The sequence below is a fragment of the Melitaea cinxia genome, chromosome Z, assembly GCF_905220565.1.
Source record: "Melitaea cinxia chromosome Z, ilMelCinx1.1, whole genome shotgun sequence".
NCBI lineage: Eukaryota > Metazoa > Arthropoda > Insecta > Lepidoptera > Nymphalidae > Melitaea > Melitaea cinxia.
The window spans coordinates 21,108,287-21,130,085 of NC_059424.1; the positions used below are offsets into that span (position 1 = coordinate 21,108,287).

At 33.2% G+C, this 21,799-nt stretch overlaps 1 protein-coding gene across 1 annotated transcript in view; it reads left to right on the top strand.

Moving 5' to 3' along the window:
• The first annotated feature begins 9,263 nt into the window (after positions 1-9,263).
• The window catches only part of LOC123668919 (discoidin domain-containing receptor 2-like), a 48,327-nt gene continuing 35,791 nt past the window's right edge, over positions 9,264-21,799 (top strand). The window contains exon 1 of the mRNA XM_045602611.1: positions 9,264-9,361. Within this exon, the coding sequence (XP_045458567.1) occupies positions 9,279-9,361 (83 nt within the window). The 5' untranslated portion in view covers positions 9,264-9,278. The remainder of the gene's footprint in view (positions 9,362-21,799) is intronic.

The following is a 21,799-nucleotide window of genomic DNA, read 5'->3' on the forward strand; positions in this document are numbered from 1 at the left end:
TATTCGGCGGGTATCGATTTCGAGAAAAAGTCATAAAAAATACAGTTTTCGTTCCTAAAACGTGGTCGATCGAAATCGCCTAAAGCATGATTTACAGTCGTCCATTACCGCACGGTGCGATATCGGCTTCCATATCGATCATCGAAACGTGTAATTATTACCGACGCATTTACAATTATATCTATGTATTGAATATGAATAGTTTTGAAAGTCATTACCGAAGCACCTCAGGGACCGTTAGCTTTGATCGATACGGAGCGACCGACTGAAAATTAGTGATCCGGCAAATATAAAAGAAGTCGAGCGGTGACGGCCCTCGCCGTACGAAAGTAATTAAAATAATAGTTTCGACGACATCACGCAAACTTGTTCACTCGTAAACCTCTTTGTGTACGTACGAGGCAACTTTCAAAACGTTTGTTTATATACGTGCCGTAGGTACGTGACCGAGTGACGGTACGTTCGCGGAGCCGCGGATGCTCCGATATTTATTCGAGCCGGTGCCAATATTGTAGGGGATTTAAGTCGACAACCAATCGTATTATGCTAAAAATATTATTGCCTAATGTGGATATTTATGAATGAGTAGCAAGTCGCCACTGCGCTGTTTATTATTCATTAGACGACTACATGTCACGCAAGAGCATAGGCACGCACGGGCACGCCGTTTCTCAAACTTTCTTCGTTCTATAAATTCGTTATTACCTCGCTGAATAGTGCAGTACGCGGCCGGGCTAAGATTTTATAATTACGCCGGCCGGCCCGGATCGATTCGTTGTTCGAGCTCGTAATTCGAACGTTCGTCCGTCGTTCCGACGATTCGCTTTATTACGAGCGAACTTTGAGAACGAGTGGTCGAAGTAAATGGTATTGCTTAAAGCGGGATCATTTATTCGCGTTTATTAATATTCAAAACTGGCTTTATGACGTTTGCAATTTGTTCCCGAGTTCGGTCCTCGCGACGAGAGGTGGTCGGTGCTCGGCGGGTACTTAAGCGTCGAGACACGCAAAAAGCGAACCCTATTTACATTTGACCTAAAACTGCCTTTTGTACCGCGCACAATGAGATTCTATTCGCTTGGAGACAAACTTTTAGTGCTGTTTTATCAAGTTTTCAATTACACCTTCGAAACGACATTTCTTTTAAAGTTCAACATGAATTCTCAAATGTTGCTTCGGTTATTACCAGCCAATCTTAATTCGACAAGATGCATTTTTATTATTAAATACTATTCATAGGTTAGTAAATACTATTCTCGTTGAACTCCTTATTGTTTTACTAGCGAAAATATTTATAAAATAATTTTCCTCGTAGTATTAAACATTATTATAATAGTTTTAGATATAATAAGACTTTCATAATTCATAACGTGCTTTTGCACGAGAGAGTTATTTTTATAGAGAGACGTGGTCTAAACTCATTGATTAGAAAGGCACGGTGAGGAACGAAAAAAAAATTGTTCATTTTTCCGCAAGAGAAAAGCGTTCAATGGTTATTATTTATCGTAGTTCAAACCTCTTGATCGCTGGAAGGCGGTCTCTCTTAGCGCCACTTAGGGGAGTCGCCGAGGTGGGGTGGGTCGGAGGTGTTTCCCGCGGACGTGAGCGACATTCGATACCCAAATTACTTTGATAGTTACTCCGATACCCGGCGATGTAGGATGATCTTTGCTACCACCTCGCATGCACAACGTTGAGCCTTTAAAATGCCACAGACAGCCGACTCTACCCCACACGTCTATTTATAGTTCGACGGCACACGATGCTTCCGTAACCGTATCTTAACATCATATTTAAAAAAAAACAGTAATCGTGAAACGTTTATGCTTTCCTAGGAGTAGCGAACGTAAATGGAATGTTATTTCCATACTTATCAGTGTATTCTAAAGCCATTGTTCGCGTCCACGTGTGGACGAGGCCGGGTTTACACAACACTCATCGGTCCGACTGATTAATATATATCTTTCTTCGGTCCCTTATATTACGAGGCATCGTAACACAATGAATATCAATTACGAAAAGTTGACTCGCGTTTGTCTAAAGCCGGGCGCAGATAAGACGGAGGCGTGCGAATGCAAATTATTTGTCGTTGTCGACGCCTCAACGCCGGACAAGAACTTACATATTTATCAATTTGAAATTAAAACCAATTGCAAGAGTACCTATATTATGGTATGATTCAGATATCGTTTTATTTCTTATGTATGTATATTTTAAATCATAATATAGCAGGTTAAAGGTTATAAATTAATCACGTAGAAAGAAACGAAATGTTAGTTCTCTTGCTTTATAAAAATATATCGAAGTTCAATAACACTCGAAATGTCTGAGTAGTATTGAGATGATATTATCTTAATTGACATAAATCGTTCACGAGCTAAAAAACGTACAAACCCAAATATAGGTCAATAAAGAAGGCACTATAATTAAAATTTTAAATGAATTTATCGTTTTATTCGCGGTATTGCGAGCACTTTAACTCGAGGTAAAAATATTTTAATGGAAAAAAAGCTAGTCTATTTTCTAATGACCAGTAGGGTACACCTGTGCTGGATTCCAGTACAGTACTCTATAATAATAGCTCGTGATGATTGGTACACTTCCCTTGTATCGTAATATTTGTACGTACCTACTCGTATTATTTGTAGACTTGTATTTGTTTCGCGACAATGGATTTTTATGTAAATTGATTTGTAATTTCGTATCGTCTATTGTTTTAGATTCATTTTGCTTTTTCATCGTTACTTATTTTATTATAATATCTTTCTATTCCATAAAATCCAACGTTTCTGAGTAATTTTTCATGTATGTGTACAGACTAAAAATGTTAAGGTATAAGGTGTGATATAATAATACTATTTTATCTAATAAAATTACATACATTCATCTACATGTACATATTATTGACTTTAATATTAAATTTAAATAATGTAAAATCCGAAATTGACTTCTGTTTAGATGCTCTGTATTGGTTTAAGAAACATAAAATGTAGCTGTGGATTTTTGTACAAATAAATGAATAAATAAATGAGTAAATAAATAAATAAATAAAAAAAATATGGTCGGTGTCTAGTATGTAATTCATATGTACATATTTAAACAAGAATAATATCAAAGTTGCATTGTTTTATACCGATTTGCCCCCAACTTAGACTAGAGTACGGCGTGTATTTTTTCGTCTATTTGTCCCTAGGGAGCTATTTCGGTTCCCGGGATGAAAAATGTCCTATCCTTTAATCTGGGGAAAGCTTTTGAAATGCCTAGTTTCATTAAAATCAATCCATCTGCGGTACATAAACAAACAAGATATTTACATACATTGCTCCCTTTGACGCAATATTGATATTTACTTTAAATTTGTATACAGCGAAATATTAAATAAATAATTTTGCATGTAAAGATGTATACACATTGAACTAATGGCTCCGCACGGTTTTTGTCTGCGTTAAAATTCAGTTTGTTTTTTGTTTTTTGTTTTTTTTTTAATTGACTTTTTAGTTTCTGCTGTAAATCTTAAATTATAATGCGATATTTTGTAGCTTACTGGCTGTGTCCTGCGGTTTAACATGCGTTGAGGTAAAAAATTGCCCCTAGCCTTCCTCGGTAAATATGATATATAACACAAAAACAGTTCTTCAGTTCGAAACACTACTTCCTGAGATTATTCAATTACAAAAGTTATTATTAAAGTTCTATTGACATTATTATTTTCTAATTTAAATAGAAGATATAAAACTACGTCACGTCACGCCACGTCTATGAGAATTATATCTGAATAATGTTAAAATGTTTCGCCTTTCTTGAATCTAATACGATTTCCCACAATTTATTGACAATTCAATCGCCTCAAGTTACAAACGGGCAGCGTGTTTTGATCACTGACAAATTTTTTTAATAGTATTCGACTACCTCATTGGTATAGTATTATAGAAATAATTTATTATAATATATTATATTTAGCGCTTATAGATTAGTGTGCGTTCGAGACACATTTCTGTTATCAAAGATAAATACATTGTTTAAATTTTTTTGAATTGTACACATGTGAACAGGCTACTAATGTAATGCCACAGATAACGTGTATTTTACGCACGTCAAAGCTTAGTATTTTGATGGCACGGTAAAATCGAACATTGTGTTCTATCCTTATTTGCAACGCTGTCAAACAGGGCTATTTCACTAGAAGTTGATTATGTTTTGACGTTCCAACGCAACTCTAATCACGCAACCAGTTTGACTAACGCATCGATATTTTTAAATATTTTACTTAATAAATCTTTGTCCGATATTTAAGCATTTGTAATATTTCAATAAATATTTATAATTTACAAGGTGAGTAAAAGTAACGTCGCCAGCGCTTCTGTCAGCTAATCATATATTCCGTTGACGACCCGAGTTATCAGCGACGCCACTGACCAATTAAGCACTGTGGTGGCATGCTATCCACGAATATGTATATACGAGTATCTTAGAGTGGTCCGTCTGTACATTTTCAATTAAAGAGCTCACGCCGCGACGAGTGTGGTCAGCTCAGTGTGATATTTATGTCGTGACTTTCGTTTACACTTAATCTGTTAACATATTACTCCTTAGAGACATTCGTTTCTACATATCTATATTTCTACATTGCTACGTATTTACATCTGGATACTTATTTAATTTCTAAAGTTAATTTATTAGCAGGTACTATATTTAATTATAAACGTAAGTGAAAATGATATTCAAATCAACAAAAAGCTTTAACGAGTTTATTAGTTAGTGCATGCTAGTATTTCATTATTAACTAGAAGTACGAAAAGTATAACTGTAGTTGGGCGTTGTTACCTAACATTATATTAAATTTGGACAGGATGCACTTTAATAACTCGTTACGAGCTGTTTCTGACGGCTTTAGTCTGAACCTTAAAGTTTGAACAACACGTAAGCCGCATTTCATCACTGTTCGCGATGGCCCAGCAGACAGCGCCGTGTGTGCTCGTATGTACATTTGTGTGTACTCACGCCCACATCGCACGCGATATCATTTGATAGATTGACTAATGGTTGACCCCTCGGAAATTATAATATACATGCCCGATGAGAAGTTCGCCTGACGAGTCGACTTCGGTTTATACAATTTCAATTATTTTCCCTCCCGTTTTTTACTTAATTCGTTAGCTGCTTAGTATTCTTCGATAACGTTTGTTTAGCTGGTATTTTGGTCGAGATGCCGCTTAAAAACAAGGGGATTAATTGCTTTGAATATTTTTATTTCAAATTAAGATTCTCTCAGTTTTTGTTATCAATACAGAGTTTATACGATGTCATTTTTTACAGACTGCCCAAAATGTCTAATGTTTTCCGCTTATTATGTATGTTTTAAGTTTTTTCTAATAAATATAAATCGGACAATTTATTTTGATATGTATTGATTTGAATAAAGAGTGTTTGACCTGTTAAAGTCTAAGACCTGGAATTCGATTGGCTATAAAAATGAGTTCAGTGGATTTTTGTGCATCTAATTTGACGTATTCTAATATTAAATCGATCGATTTTATATTAAAAAAAACCGCTACCTTTCTATTCTGAAATCATTTATGTTCCATTTTTACGCATCCATATCATTATGCAACGAGCTGTTTTCATTGTTTTATTAAAATGTACTGAAATTAATTATATAACGCGAAGCGCTGTGCGTTCTTTATTCCTCCTAAGGTAACTCTGATGAAATTGTTAGACGAGTCGGAATATATAACGTTTGCGAACATTAAACAAACTATGTCACCGGGAAAGCTTAGCGAACGTTCACAGAGGCGACTGTACCTCAGGAATCATTTCGACAATATTTAATATGAACATAACGTTTTGCTATGAGAGAAAACATCGTTAGGGAACAAATATTTTGTGATATATACGTTTGAAAATATTTATTTCGTTTGTCGAGATAATTAGCAAAGGAACGTATAAAGTTAAGTTTCAGAAATTTTTAAATTTTAAATAAGTAACAGTGCACATTTAGTCTATGACATACTAAGATCTTGTTTTATCGGTAGCTATTACTGTTTATGTTACACATAAGTTACTGTCAACTGATTGGTAAGTCAAGTAATAAACTAAAATTTCTAGATTCGTAGAAATAAAAAAAAATGTTACTTTGATGGCGAGGAGGAAAAATACATCATAAACTTTTATCTTTTAGATAAGGTTATGCATCAGATAGATGCGGTATGTGTCTGGATACGAATATGACTCGGTGACACAAAGTTCAATGTCGCCCGCTCTATCTTTCAAGTGTAAACAGTATAGAAATCAAAGTCTGATATTTCTGTGGCAATTTATATATCTTGTAGTCGAAATGAACGTTCGACGTTTTTATGATAATTATGTTTTTAGTTTGAAATTGAATGGTAAACAAAATTACCTTTATGTCTGTGTTTTTAACTCGGCGGTTTGTAATATTTGCCCCGCAAATGTTTATCGACGCGAGCCTTGCGAATGTTATGTAAGTGGCAAAGCGTCTGTGTATAATTGTGTATCCTGTGTATCTCTGTGCCGTCAATATTCTGCATAAAGTCATCGTTATATTCTTGACACGATTATGTGAATAACTTTTGACATCAAAGACTATGTTAAACTTGTATCCGTTTGAAAACAATTTGTGTGTTCTTTGTAAGAAATATGATTGTTACATTACTACGTCATTGCAATATATTATTTTACTTGAAGCGTTCTTTTGTTTGTTATAAATTTTGAAATTTATTTTTCGAAAATTTCTTGCTGGCGTTCCTTTGAGTAATATGTGTTTAACTGATTGTGTATGTTTGGTGACGATGCAATGATTTAATAGTAGTACCATGTTTTGTAAATCATCAAAATTATTTGTTTCAAAATCTATTCAATTTTTTATTTTATTTTAGTCTTGTTTTTTATTGTTTTTGTCATGTTTGTGTACGTGACATGTGTTTTACGTTTTTATTTTAATGTTTATAATAGACACAATAAAATGGTTTGTATATATGATCTACATTCGTGTTTAATTTAATGCAAGTCTGTTGTGTGCGGCTCACGACATGAACTTTCCGCAGCGTTATTTAATTAATACCGAAGATTTGATTGGATAAATACTGCAGTTTAATGTACCATCTGAGTCAGGCGGCGGGCGAATAGGCGACATAGTCTTACGATGACTTTGCTAACTTTTCTATGTGTATATTTATGTATTAATAAATGATTAAGTTAAGAAAAGTGATGATTCGCTCAAATTTTAATAGACTTGAGGTCCCTAACGCTATATGAATATTTTGAATATTTTGAGTCTTTGCCTAAAAGCACTAATCTTGGAACCTGACGTTCTTATGCCTGTCTAACAATTAAGGTTGTAGGTAAACCAAAAACGTTTGTGACGTCTAAATTATCTGCAATATAATAAATTTAATACTCGTAATAAGAGCATAAATTGTAAAATTTCTAACAGCAGAAAATACGTAGGACTTGTTAATTAATAAAGGATATGCTCCGCCGTAATGTATCTAAATAAAAATAAAAAAATGAACTTTTATAGACATTTCGCTCTTATAAAATATTGTGTTTATTTCGTTTCCGCGCGGCGCTCGAGTGATTTGTGAAAATCTCCGGAATGTTCCGAGTTACAGTGATATAAATGCAATTATAACAGATTGACCGACTTCCTTAACATGGCGGTTTATGATATAAACTTAGCGTATTTATAAATCTGACTTCCATTCGTCGCAGATCTTATCGTGATGTTTAAAAATATAACCGACGCCGGCGCAGTTTGCATTTCAATCATTTCTTTTTGACGATAGCCGATCACGAGCGCGATCGATTCACGAATATTCGTCTATGCGTGCAGTGAATAAATCGACGTTATTTGATCGACATAATCACTGGAACGGAAGTGGAAGCGCCGTGACGCGGTCGGATGATCGCTGGAACGAACGATCATCTTCGACGTATCGTGAAATAATAATGGTGACGGTCGATACACGATCGATTATATCGTATTTTAATTACCCGTTATGTTAGATTGATTTGATTTTGAGGTTCAATTACCTTATTTGTTAAGAATGTCATAAATCAAGTTGTCGATATTATAGCAGAAGGTATACCAACGATTTCGCCAGATTCGTTAAAAGTTTTCAGGTCGGTTTTCAAGGATGTATGTAGAGAACTAAAGATTGACGAATAAATATAAATAAGCTATAAGATTCATTAGAATTGGCTTTTGCCCATATTGATTGATCTAAAAGCTTTTTCATATATTTTTTCTTTCGGAGTGATATCTAGTATTTTTCAATAATAACACTTATTGAAATTTTCCCGTTTTATGATTTAAAAAAAAAACCTTGTTATTTATTTTAGCCTAATTCCGTGCTGCAACACGGAATTAGGTTCTTTATTGCAGTGTATTTTAAATATTTAATTCTGATAAATTATTTTCCGCTCTGTTTTATGAAATTCTCGTGAACTTTTATTCTTTTATATAACCCTCATTGTTCCGTTGCATGCATTGAAATGTAATGCTTACCAGGAATTATTGAAATTGTTGTTACGTATTTATTTTATATTGTATTTCTATTTTATGCTTTCTTTATATAATTAAAAGAAATAATTATGTATAATAAATAGTTCGTTTGAGAGTAAACGAGTGTTAAAGTTAATAGAAAAGTGGAAATTAGGTTTAAAATTTCAGTTTAATAAATATTATATTTCATAAATTTCAAAATGACGAGCGTAAAGTAATGGAATTGTGAACTCCAAACCATGGTCTGTTTATCTAATTCTGATAATTCAAAATTATGGAATCTATTCCAATGCGTTGTTGTAACAAGACCTAATCGGTGTTGGGTAAAAAGTAAATGTTAGCTACCAAACTTATCGTTTAAACATTAAAAAATAATTTCCGTAGCTACAAAAATAAATAATATGTAATCGTAAGTAGCTCCCAAATATATACCTATATTATACACAAACACAGCTCTTTAATATTTTTTATCAAAGTTCCGCATACTGGTACAACTTTTCCACTAGAAAATTCTAAATCCAAGCAAGAACTATAAAGTGGACGACGCCGAAAATTTCTGATAGTTGACATTAAGTCTAAAAAAGCTTTCCTTTAATTGACGTTTAGTTTCGAAGCGGAAACACGGTAGCTTGACATAAAATCAATACTTAAGAATCAGGAGTCCAAAATTTTTTCAATCATTAAATAAATATTAATTAATATGTTTGAACATGTTGGCCGTTTTCTTTCAGCCCAATGCATCGCACCCCTCGGCATGGAGAGCGGGATGATCCCCGACCGAGACATTACAGCCAGTTCATCCTTCAACGATGGCAACGTCGCACCACAGAACGGACGGTGAGTACTACTATACCAATCGACCAACACGACCAATACTTTCGAGACTGATTGGCATATTGGCCAAAACTACTTTCCTTTAAACTATCAAGCCAGCAATCATCAACCAACGTTGGCTATTCTTTTGGTCATATTTTGATTCTTGCAAAGAGCTGCTGCCATTAACTCTAACAATAGCATAGGCCGTTTGGGTGACCGGTCATTCACCTTTGCCAGTCAGTTAAAAACAATTTACTGATTTCCTTTTTTATAGTAATATACCCACTAATGATTATTGTGCACCAGTGTGTTTCAAATGTAATTTTACCCAGCTGTTGCGCTAATTAAATTCTAGCTCACAATCTTTAACTTATTCTGGAAGAAAGAGTCACCCTCTTCACTACAATAGGGAAACGAAATATATCATTATTGAAGAATTTTAGCTCTGCGCTATTTTTTATTAACTTAGTTAAAACTTTAATTGGAATTCGGTTTGCGATTATTACTTCGGGGGGTCGTTGTAACATGTTCCACGCCAAAGGTTTACGCAAGCGAAGTTGCACATGTTCATTGTTGAATATAAGTTTCCTCTGTTATATTAATATTTACTTGTTAGCATTCATTATGTGTTGCGTCCGCTTCGTATCTAAGGGCCGCCATTGTGATGCGCTCTCGGTCGCTTCAGATTTAGCAAAAGTGAATGTTATCTTGTACGTGCGACAATTTCGTTCCAAGTTTGAAATTACTTAAAGCGTATTTTACTTGTTTTAACAATTTTAACCGACTTCAAAAAAGTTGGAGGCTCTCAATTCGATTGTATTTTTTATTTTTGTTACATAATTATTACTGGGCATGCCGATTGTGATAGTCCTTTTTTAAATCGTAAGCTGGTGCTTGTCACGTGGTCCCGTTTTAATTTGATCGATATTTGATGTTTTTGAGTTGTCGCTAATAATACGTATTTAATTGACTTTTTATCGACTAATTACATCGTGTTACTTGTCGATGTAATTGAAGTCGACCTTTTTCGTTTGCGAGCAAACACAATTATTAACAGTGTTTTTGAATCAATACAATCGCGTCCAAGTATTTTTGTTAAAATATTCTCAATATCTTGATTTTATACTAATCTTCGCCTATTAACTTATTATTTAACATAAGCATAATAAAATTTTGTGACCCATACCTTAAAATACCCTACAATCATGAACCTAAACTGAACCCTATAAATAAAATATACTCTTCGTTGAGATAGAACGGAACGAATATAACGCTTAAATTTTTTAAATTATATCGGTTCCAACAAAAGTTAAAACTTGTAATAGTATAGCGTGTTCTCGTTCTCCCAAAAGAAAAAAGTAATCTTGCACTGTAAGTCTATTCCGCCCGATTACAACTCGCCGTTTTTTTTTTTTAACCGACTTCCAAAAAAGGAGGAGGTTCTCAATTCGACTGTATTTTTTTTTTTTTTTTTTTTTTTTTTTTATGTATGTTACATCAGAACTTTTGACCAGGTAGACCGATTTCGACAAATTTTGTTTTAATCGAAAGGTGGTGTGTGCCGATTGGTCCCATTTAAATTTATTTGAGATCTAACAACTACTTTTCGAATTATATCTAATAATGCGTTTTTACTTGACGCTTTTTTCGTCGACCTACGTTGTATTATACCACATAACTTTCTACTGGGTGTACCAATTTTGATAATTCTTTTTTTCTTGGAAAGGGGATATCCCTAGTTTGGTACCATGATAAGGAAACCAGGATCTGATGATGGGATCCCAGAGAAATCGAGAGAAACTCTTGAAAATCCGCAATAACTTTTTACTGGGTGTATCGATTTTGATAATTTTTACTTTAATCGAAAGCTGATGTTTATCATGTGGTCACATATAAATTTTATCGAGATCTGATAACTACTTTTTGATTAATCTTTGATAACGCGTATTTACTTGACATTATTTTCGTCACCTTACGTTGTATTATACCTCATAACTTTTTACTGGGTGCACCGATTTTGACGTTTCTTATATAAATTAAAAGCTACTATTCGTCACGTGGTCCTATTCAAATTTAATTGAGATTTGATTCGTAATTTGTGAGTTATATCTAATATTGCGTATTTACTTGACGGTTTTTTCGTCACCCTACGTAGTATTATACGTTATATCTTTTTACTGGGTGCACTGATTTTGATCTTTTTTGTATAAATCAAAAGCTAATACTTGTCATGTCGTCCGTTTTAAATATGATTGAGATATAATTAGCAATTTTTGAGTAATCTTTGATGACACGTATTTACATGACGATGTTAAGACGACTGTGGTCATGTTCAATACTTTGCCACAACGCCATCTATCAAAATGTTATGAAATTACTTCGTTCACTATCGATCAAATTACAATATTCCACTAGAGTAGAGAGTAGCAGTTTATTCGTTATAAATATATTTGAGCTTTTAATTTTTGAGTTATCGCTAATACTGGGTATTTACTTGGCTATTTTACGTCGACCAACGTTATATTAACCTCATTACTATTTTACTGGGTGGACCGATATCAATGATTCTTTTTTTAATCGATAGGTGGTGCTTGTCATGTGGTCCCATTTAAATATAATTGAGATTTGAGTCGAACTTTTTGAGCTATATCTGATATGGCGTATTTACTTGACTGTTTTTGGAGTTTTCTCCTTAAGAATCGATTTTCATTTAAGGCCCCGGAATGAAAAAATTGAACAGTAAAATCTACTGAACGAATGACCTTGTTAGAGATGGCGTTCAGACGTTTTCTAATAACGCAATTAAGTTCCGATAGATGGCGTTATTGCATTCATTTATTTACAATTTGATATAGTAATAATATATTTCTTAGACTAGTAAGCCTTTTTGTGCCTATTTAGACAGTTGATCTGAAGGGGTAAACTCTAGTCGTGCATCGGAGCTGTGTGAAAACATGAACATTACATATTTTTAATAAAAAAGACATAAACCGTAATTCAATATAAATCCGCTTCAACTAAAAAACCCGCCGTAATAAGCGAAGTCAGCGCTTCGCGCGAATCGACGACGGGCCTTTTATGAAATTTCTGCCTACAATCGCTAACAAAATGTTAGAAATAACAGTAGAACATTATATAATTCTACAATTTTAGAATGTCGCGTTATATGGAATACGAACAAAGTATTACTATTTTTTCGTCGATCTACGTTGTATTACTCTTCGATGTAATTGAAGTCGGTTTTTTTTTCGTTTGCGAGCAAACACAATTATTTTTTTTTTTTAATATATTTCAACCATTCATTTTTCAATCTCGATCGAAGCGTATTGATAAATAGAAAGGTTTTACAAATCTCGGTTATGACTAATTGATATACCGCAAATCGAATAACAATCGTTTGTTACTTAAAATATACAGTAGGTACTGTCTGTATTTGAACGTTTTCGATCATTTTTTTTTCTGTTCACTATGAATAAAAATAGCATAATAATGCTATCGATTTTCAAATGGAATAATAAACGCCTCATGAGATTTATTCATTTATCGCGGATCCAGAACACACAAAACGCAAGCACTAATGCCGAGACCAGAGCGGAGATGAAACTCGCGACGCGCGCACGAGTTTTCAACTCCGAATACTTGTGATGTGACAAAACTATTTCATATTATTTCATTTTTATAAGTAAAACAATCATTCTTAGTTTTTCTTTTAAACATCAAACCGGTTTCAGTAAATAATCTTTGTTTACTAAGAAAAGAATTTAGACATCAAACTAAATGCGAATTTCTAATGAAATCAGTTAGGAATCAACCGTGAGAGGATAAATTAAAAAACGACAATGCTATGTATTATTTATATCGCGCTAAATGACTAAGCCCGTTTATGTAAAGACTGTACATACTAAATTAGCATTCCCATAAACCGTTATTCAGATGCAATGATCAACACTAAAATACAAATTCTTAACCTTTTAAACAATATACGATGCTTAATTTAGCACTCTTTCTATTGTTATGAAGTTTTATGTCCTGACTTTTTGATAATTATATGAATAGAATGGTTACTATTTTAACTGCATTTACACAAGGCTAAAAATGTCTACCAATACTCCAAATATTAAATGGCATACAAATACGCTAGAGATATCTAGTAAAAAATATATAGAAGTATTAAATGACCACAATTCAGGTCAAAAGTACTTTATTCACACATATTGCAACGCATACAATAGGTATTTTCAAAGTAAACAAAAAATACAGCAATGAATCTATTACTCGGGGCATCACGTGATTTTTCAAAGCCTCCTCGCTGGCGCCGAACGACTTTTTATTTTCACAGAAGTCCAAACGACATCTATATATTTTTTTTTGAATTTACAATATTATTATGGATTTTCGTTTTGCTTTCATTATGTTTCATTGCGTTTACGAGGTTTGGTCTGTTTTAAATTTTTCAAGATTCGCTATGAGTACTAAAACTAACTCGTTGTTTATTACAACTATTATTAAAAAAAATCGTTCGGAAATTGAAAAACAGTTTCAATGACTATTATTTTTTTTTTACGAAAATGAATACATCGAATATAAGGATATATGCAGATAGAGATTTAATTTCATACAATGTAGTGATTAAAAATGTAAAAAATGCAAATTCCATAAGATTTTCATATTAATTTGACCCACTGCAATCGAAAGAGTACTTTATTAGGTCGTATGAGGATAAAAGCTATTGTTACCGAACGCTTAGTAACCAATTTAGTCGCCTGAATGGCTTTTTAAAACAATGCATGCCGTGCGTACGTTTATGATTACAGCTCGGCGAACTTAACGACCGCGCTCAAGCAATGCTATCGATCAGGCAAAAAATGTGCCGTACGATATTAACATACTTTAAAAACTAAGATTTTACAGCAAACAGTGTAATCTTTGAGCTTGTTTTATTTAAAGCCATTAAATATATCCACCGTCGACTGACGCTCTTGTCTTACAAGCGATTGAACATTTTAGCGCTTAACGTTACAAGTATTATAGCTTAGTTTTGTTTGATACGGTCGCGTTGTGAAATGAGTACGGGATGATATCAATTACGAGAGGCGCTCCTTAACGCATCATTGATATTTCGGGTGGCCACATAGGGGTACGACGGTTACGGGACATTATCTCGGTTAATACGCTAATTTCGACCCACTGACCTTTTGACTGTTCGACAGTAAACTCTTAGTCTGTTCACTCGTACAAATATTTAGAAAACATTTTAAAAATTATTCTATTTTTAAATTTGACAATATTCTTTTTGTGTTTATTTTTTTGTTCTAGGCAAATGTGTTTTTTTTTTTTTTTTTAAATATAAGAAAGTTAATATGTCATGTGTCTTGTCCGTCATCCGTTTTATAATCTGGTAACCCTACCGACACGTCAAGTTGAGCGCGCGCCAATAAGCATTAATAAGTGAAGCGAGTCACTTTGATTGGCCGGCGATCGCCGCGACACGTCGAGTATGCACAAATAACTCTGGAGTATACAATTGTCAGAAGTGTTTTATGTTCGACCATACGGAATTTATTTAAAAGTCGAGCTTCATGCTGTGTTACTTTTTACAGTTTTGTACTCATTTTATAATGATTCGTTAACTGTTACATTTTTGACGGCTATTTTCAGTAGAATCTATATTCCAAAATGAAGTTTATAAAATTTCGATTGAAAAATGAGTCTTGATGTGAAATAATTTTTCATTTTATAATCGATAAGTTGATATCAAGCTAAAAATAAATTCGTCATTACTTACCTACCTTACCTTACCTTATAGCCTTTTTGGTTTGCAGTAGGTAGGCAGGTTCGATTCCTGATTGGAGTGGCTATTTATTATTTATATTTTTTTCCGGTTTAGATGTCTGTCCTTGTAGATCTCCCCTATGGAGAGCACGTTAAGTTGTCGGTTTCGGTTGTTATCATAATTATACACCTACTAGGGATCGTTACTTGAAATAGTGTGTATCCACCAACGCAATGGAGCAGCGTAATGATTAGGCTCGGATCCATCTCCTACAAGGAGATAGATGATTTAGCCCAACAGTGAATGATACAAGCTGAACCTTACGTTACATTACTTCTGACTAAACATTTTGTATGATGTTTAAAAATGTATATTACTAAGAACAAAATATTAAAACCTTATCAAATCACTTAAATTGATATCAACGGTAGCAGGCGTAACTTTAAATAATACCCATTCTCTTGAAACATATTCGCGGATCAAGTGTGTCACTGTGACTGGCGTGTGTAGAACTGACAGGCGTCAAGTGGCGAGGGTATAATATTAAATAATATTTCATTACGTAATTCGCTAACTTTAGTTGCTAAGGCGTTTTCTAAGTGTGTACTCATAGTAATCAACGAGCTGTGAACCGCGGATTCACCCGCTTTAATTTAAGCACGTATTAAAATATATATAGTCTCCATCATCCTCGGTAAATGGATTATCCAACAAAAATGTTTTATTTTTTAATTTCGTCTCAATTTAATATCTATTACATTTTTTTTTTTTGTCAAATAAGTTATATTTCGAAGTTATCTTATGCGTCTGTGCTCTGCTAAGCATACGATTCGTGCAAGGCTCCCGATCATCGTTCGCGGTCGGCGCGGGAAATGGTTGCGACATTTCGTCCAAAAGCCGCCATCGTTCGCGGTTTCGACACTCCACTCACTAACATAGTCGAGGAAATCTTCGATTTTCTGTTTTGATATTTGTAATGAAATTCATACTAAATTAATAATCGACATCTCTACCAGAATTGTAAAGTTGAAAAGCTTTTTTTTATTTGTTTAAACGCGCTAATCTCGCTACTGGTTCGAATTGAAAAAATATTTTTGTGTTGGATAGCCCATTCACCGAGGAAGGCTATAGGCTATAGAATATTTTAATACGTTGAAATTGTCGCGTTCAAGCAAACTCTTCAGATTTTTAATATTAGTATAGATACATGTACATAATAAATGAGTAAAACTTTCATAAGAAGCCGTTCTAAGTCGATATATCTATGATGCAATACTTCATCTCAGCCGCATAAGTTCCACATAGCACGTGTTAGGAATGTGTGTCTGAACTAGATTTAACAATGTGTGAACAATTTGAGGCGGTGATAATATACGTAACTAGACATCGTCTGCGGTTTCGCCCGCGTTCATATTCGATACTTTTAAGGCTGTTTGGTGATGTGCTTCTTTTCTATGTAATTATATAGGAGATATATTTTTCTTTTATATACTAATATTTTATCTTGAAACAGCGTAATGATGAAGCTCAAATCCTTCTCCTACGTGGAGTAAGAGGCCTATGTCCAGCAGTTCAATGTTAGAGGCTGAATTAATCGTGATGGATACTGATTTCTTAATTTTTTAACTTCTTGCTCTATCTGTCACCGTATAAAGGGGAAGACGCAGTTTTTTGTTCTTAACCGACTTCCAAAAAAGGAGGAGGTTCTCAATTCGACTGTATTTTTTTTTTTTTTTTTTTATGTATGTTACATCAGAACTTTTGACCAGGTAGACCGATTTCGACAAATTTTGTTTTAATCGAAAGGTGGTGTGTGCCGATTGGTCCCATTTAAATTTATTTGAGATCTAACAACTACTTTTCGAATTATATCTAATAATGCGTTTTTACTTGACGCTTTTTTCGTCGACCTACGTTGTATTATACCACATAACTTTCTACTGGGTGTACCGATTTTGATAATTCTTTTTTTGTTGGAAAGAGGATATCCCTAGTTTGGTACCATGATAAGGAAACCAGGATCTGATGATGGGATCCCAGAGAAATCGAGGGAAACTCTTGAAAATCCGCAATAACTTTTTACTGGGTGTATCGATTTTGATAATTTTTACTTTAATCGAAAGCTGATGTTTATCATGTGGTCACATATAAATTTTATCGAGATCTGATAACTACTTTTTGATTAATCTTTGATAACGCGTATTTACTTGACATTATTTTCGTCACCTTACGTTGTATTATACCTCATAACTTTTTACTGGGTGCACCGATTTTGACGTTTCTTATATAAATTAAAAGCTACTATTCGTCACGTGGTCCCATTCAAATTTAATTGAGATTTGATTCGTAATTTGTGAGTTATATCTAATATTGCGTATTTACTTGACAGTTTTTTCGTCACCCTCCGTTGTATTATACGTTATATCTTTTTACTGGGTGCACTGATTTTAATCTTTTTTGTTTAAATCAAAAGCTAATACTTGTCATGTCGTCCGTTTTAAATATGATTGAGATATAATGAGCAATTTTTGAGTTATCTTTGATGACACGTATTTACATGACGATGTTAAGACGACTGTGGTCATGTTCAATACTTTGCCACAACGCCATCTATCAAAATGTAATGAAATTACTTCGTTCACTATCGATCAAATTACAATATTCCACTAGAGTAGAGAGTAGCAGTTTATTCGTTATAAATATATTTGAGCTTTTAATTTTTGAGTTATCGCTAATACTGGGTATTTACTTGGCTATTTTACGTCGACCAACGTTATATTAACCTCATTACTATTTTACTGGGTGGACCGATATCGATGATTCTTTTTTTAATCGATAGGTGGTGCTTGTCATGTGGTCCCATTTAAATATAATTGAGATTTGACTCGAACTTTTTGAGCTATATCTGATATGGCGTATTTACTTGACTGTTTTTGGAGTTTTCTCCTTAAGAATCGATTTTCATTTAAGGCCCCGGAATGAAAAAATTGAACATTAAAATCTACTGAACGAATGACCTTGTTAGAGATGGCGTTCAGACGTTTTCTAATAACGCAATTAGGTTCCGATAGATGGCGTTATTGCATTCATTTATTTACAATTTGATATAGTAATAATATATTTCTTAGACTAGTAAGCCTTTTTGTGCCTATTTAGACAGTTGATCTGAAGGGGTAAACTCCAGTCGTGCATCGGAGCTGTGTGAAAACATGAACATTACATATTTTTAATAAAAAAGACATAAACCGTAATTCAATATAAATCCGCTTCAACTAAAAAACCCGGCGTAATAAGCGATGTCAGCGCTTCGCGCGAATCGACGACGGGCCTTTTATGAAATTTCTGCCTACAATCGCTAACAAAATGTTAGAAATAACAGTAGAACATTATATAATTCTACAATTTTATAATGTTGCGTTATATGGAATACGAACAAAGTATTACTATTTTTTCGTCGATCTACGTTGTATTACTCTGCGATGTAATTGAAGTCGGTTTTTTTTTTCGTTTGCGAGCAAACACAATTATTTTTTTTGCAATTTATAGACTTGAAAGTTGTAACATCCCGCGGAGCAGAACGCAGAGTCACTATAAACTGAAATAATACTTATGTATGGATCTCAAATTAATAATATTGGTATATAAATATACAATTATGGTAGACATAGTCATACAAATAAGGCAAGTAATGCATAAATAAAAGGATGGAAAGTTAAGGGAAAAATAATATATTTTTAAAAAAAATATTCTCTACTAATAAATGTAGTCGGAAATTCAAACAACAATGTTGCTTGAGCTACGATGTGACCTAGATTGTAAAGCCTTTTGCTATATTATTCAATAAAATAAATACATAGTTTCAATTCCTTTATAGTGCCTATGTATCAACTCTTTATATTTCTTTTTATTAATAATTGTGTCCTTACATTTATACATAGGCAATAATTGTGTTTGCTCGCTAACAAAAATAACCGACTTCAATTATATCGACTAACTTAGTACAATGAAAAGAAAAGTCAGGTGTATACGTATTATCAAAGATACCGCAAAAAGTACCCGTCAGATATCAATCAAATTAAAATAATACAACATGACAAGCACAGTCGAATTGAGAATCTCTTTTTTTGAAGTCATTTAAAAATTAAAATACAATTATTTTTCCAATAATAATAAAATTATTATTACTATTAAAGTAGACTAGACGACGTATAAGAGACTTTCGATTTCAAACTTATATTAACATACCTTAGACTTTTACCCGATACTGCTTTAAAAAAAATAGGTCGTTTCACAGTTGGCTATGATGTCACAAACATACACAAAATATGTTCTAAGGAAACTAATCAACAACTGGCTGGATAGGTTTTCATAAAAAAGCAAATCTTAATCATAAAACACAGAGAATTTTAAAAATAGAACTCTAACATCTCGCAGACAAAAGCTATTGTTATAAAAAACTCGATACTTAAATACTTATAATATAAACAAAATGTGCCTGTGTGTGTTTGAAACGCAGTGAAACTGCCTTAGTGTGTGGTCATAGTAACATGTGTAGATAAAAATGTTTGTTCTCGGAAACGTTACACGAGATATTGTTTAAGTTACGAAATATTTATATTAGAATTTAGAACGATTAAGGTACGCCAACGTAACGTATTGAATGTACTGGTTGACTTTATATAATGATTGTTGCAATGAAAATGAAGTACATTTTTCGAAGCTTAAATTTTTTTATATAAATTGACGATACAAATTTTCAAAATTTCACAGTCACTAAACACTTTTATTTATACGGGGCTTGCGATTGTCTCTGTCTATTGATGTTTGTAACCAATATAAAATTTCTTTTCACACAGTATGTATATATGTGCATAACAAAAGTGTTTAGGTTGTACATAGTTAAAAAATAGCCTATTTTAACGAGTAGTGCTTTCAGAGTTGAGTTGCAATTGTGCAAAAATAGACTTCATTATGTTTGATAATTACCTTCCCGTCTATAAATTATTTTGTTGATTATATACCTCTTGTATGATGTATTTGTATGAGATGTTTACCTTTTGACTAGCCAGTCCTTAATGATAACAACCGAAAAGGGTTAACGTGCTCTCCGTAAGACGATGTAGATTGGAGATATATGTAGTTAGTAGGACTACCTATATATCTTAATATTTAGTAAGAGTACTATAATACAATACGTATATCTGTTCGTTTTAAGAAATCATCTTAAGCGATTAACTAAACGAATCAAGTGTTAGAATTAACACTATTTGGCGACTGATCAAATATCACACTAAAACAGCTAATTTAATAAGTCAAATTATCATTAAAAATGTGACGTCAGATTGTTATCGTAACAAAAACATTGTCTACGATATGAATAGACGAGCGTGTAGTTTTGCATTTAACTGACAGACATAGTCTTAGTAACATCACCCCTATAATGCAAAACCCTAAAACAACAAGTAATTGAAATCATACGAAAACGCCTTAAAATTGATACGGAATCCGTACCAGTGGCCCTAGGTCTCGACGCGTCGAATACTAAGGAAAACTGAGGAATACCGAAGAGTACTGAGGAATTAGGCGTAAGCCCCCCTCGTGACCGATTAACGCGCGATAAGGAGCGGGATTAAAAGTACTCGAGTTACCTCCGCGTTAGACTTCTTTTTAAATTTTAATACTCACCTTTATCGTTCGGGTTAAGCTCTGATAAGACTGTAATGTTGGGTACACTTTCACACTTTCTTGTATTGTAAACTGTTATTCGTATTTAATATTAATTAATTAATTAATAGTATATAAACATCTATGTTTAGTACATACACATAATACAGTAAGTACATATATTCTTCACACGCACATATCTCATTTCTCATTTCAATATGGTTCCTGGTTGTTATCAAAAATATCTGATAGCGATTTTTACTCATAGTAGGGAACATATCTAGCAACTAGCAGTGAAATATCGTGTTAGATTAAGCTCCAACATGAAGAAAGAGGCCTATGCCCAGCAGTGGGATATTACAAGCTGAATCATCACATATACCTATTCTTTATTGTATCAGGCTTTGTCGGTTGACTGGTATAGCGATCTTTACCATTCAACCCGTGATAGTTAAAGATGATGTGAACATGAATCAAAGTAGTGCAGGAATAGAAGAAGAAAAATTGCGGATAAAACATATACTACATAATAAAATATATATTTATAATAATAATAATAATAATTCAAACTATTAAGTGAAATAAAATAAAAACATGTCTCTATTTTTTTTTTTTCGACAGTATAAAATTACATAAATAATTTAAAAAAAAGGTTTACTAGTAATATTTTAGTTTTACAAACGTCATATTATACACTCGTGTGACTGATATTACGTCACTTCCGTTATATATATTTTTCTTACGGTTTTAGTATCACATTTTTTTTCAGTTCGGTCGCCCAGCCAAATGTCAAGCCTGCCGTAAGGACGTCCCTTACTCGAACTTTGTAAATTCATTTGTATATTTATATTGTCCATAAAATCCTATCGCTATAACACATATTTATCTCAATGTATTTATGTATCGATAAACAATAAAGTCGATTTTCTATTAAGTTCTCACATTGTGTGTGTCAACAAGTATTTTATGCCACTCTGATTGTACGGAGACGAAGCGATGGTAAACAGTCAGTAAGTAATCTA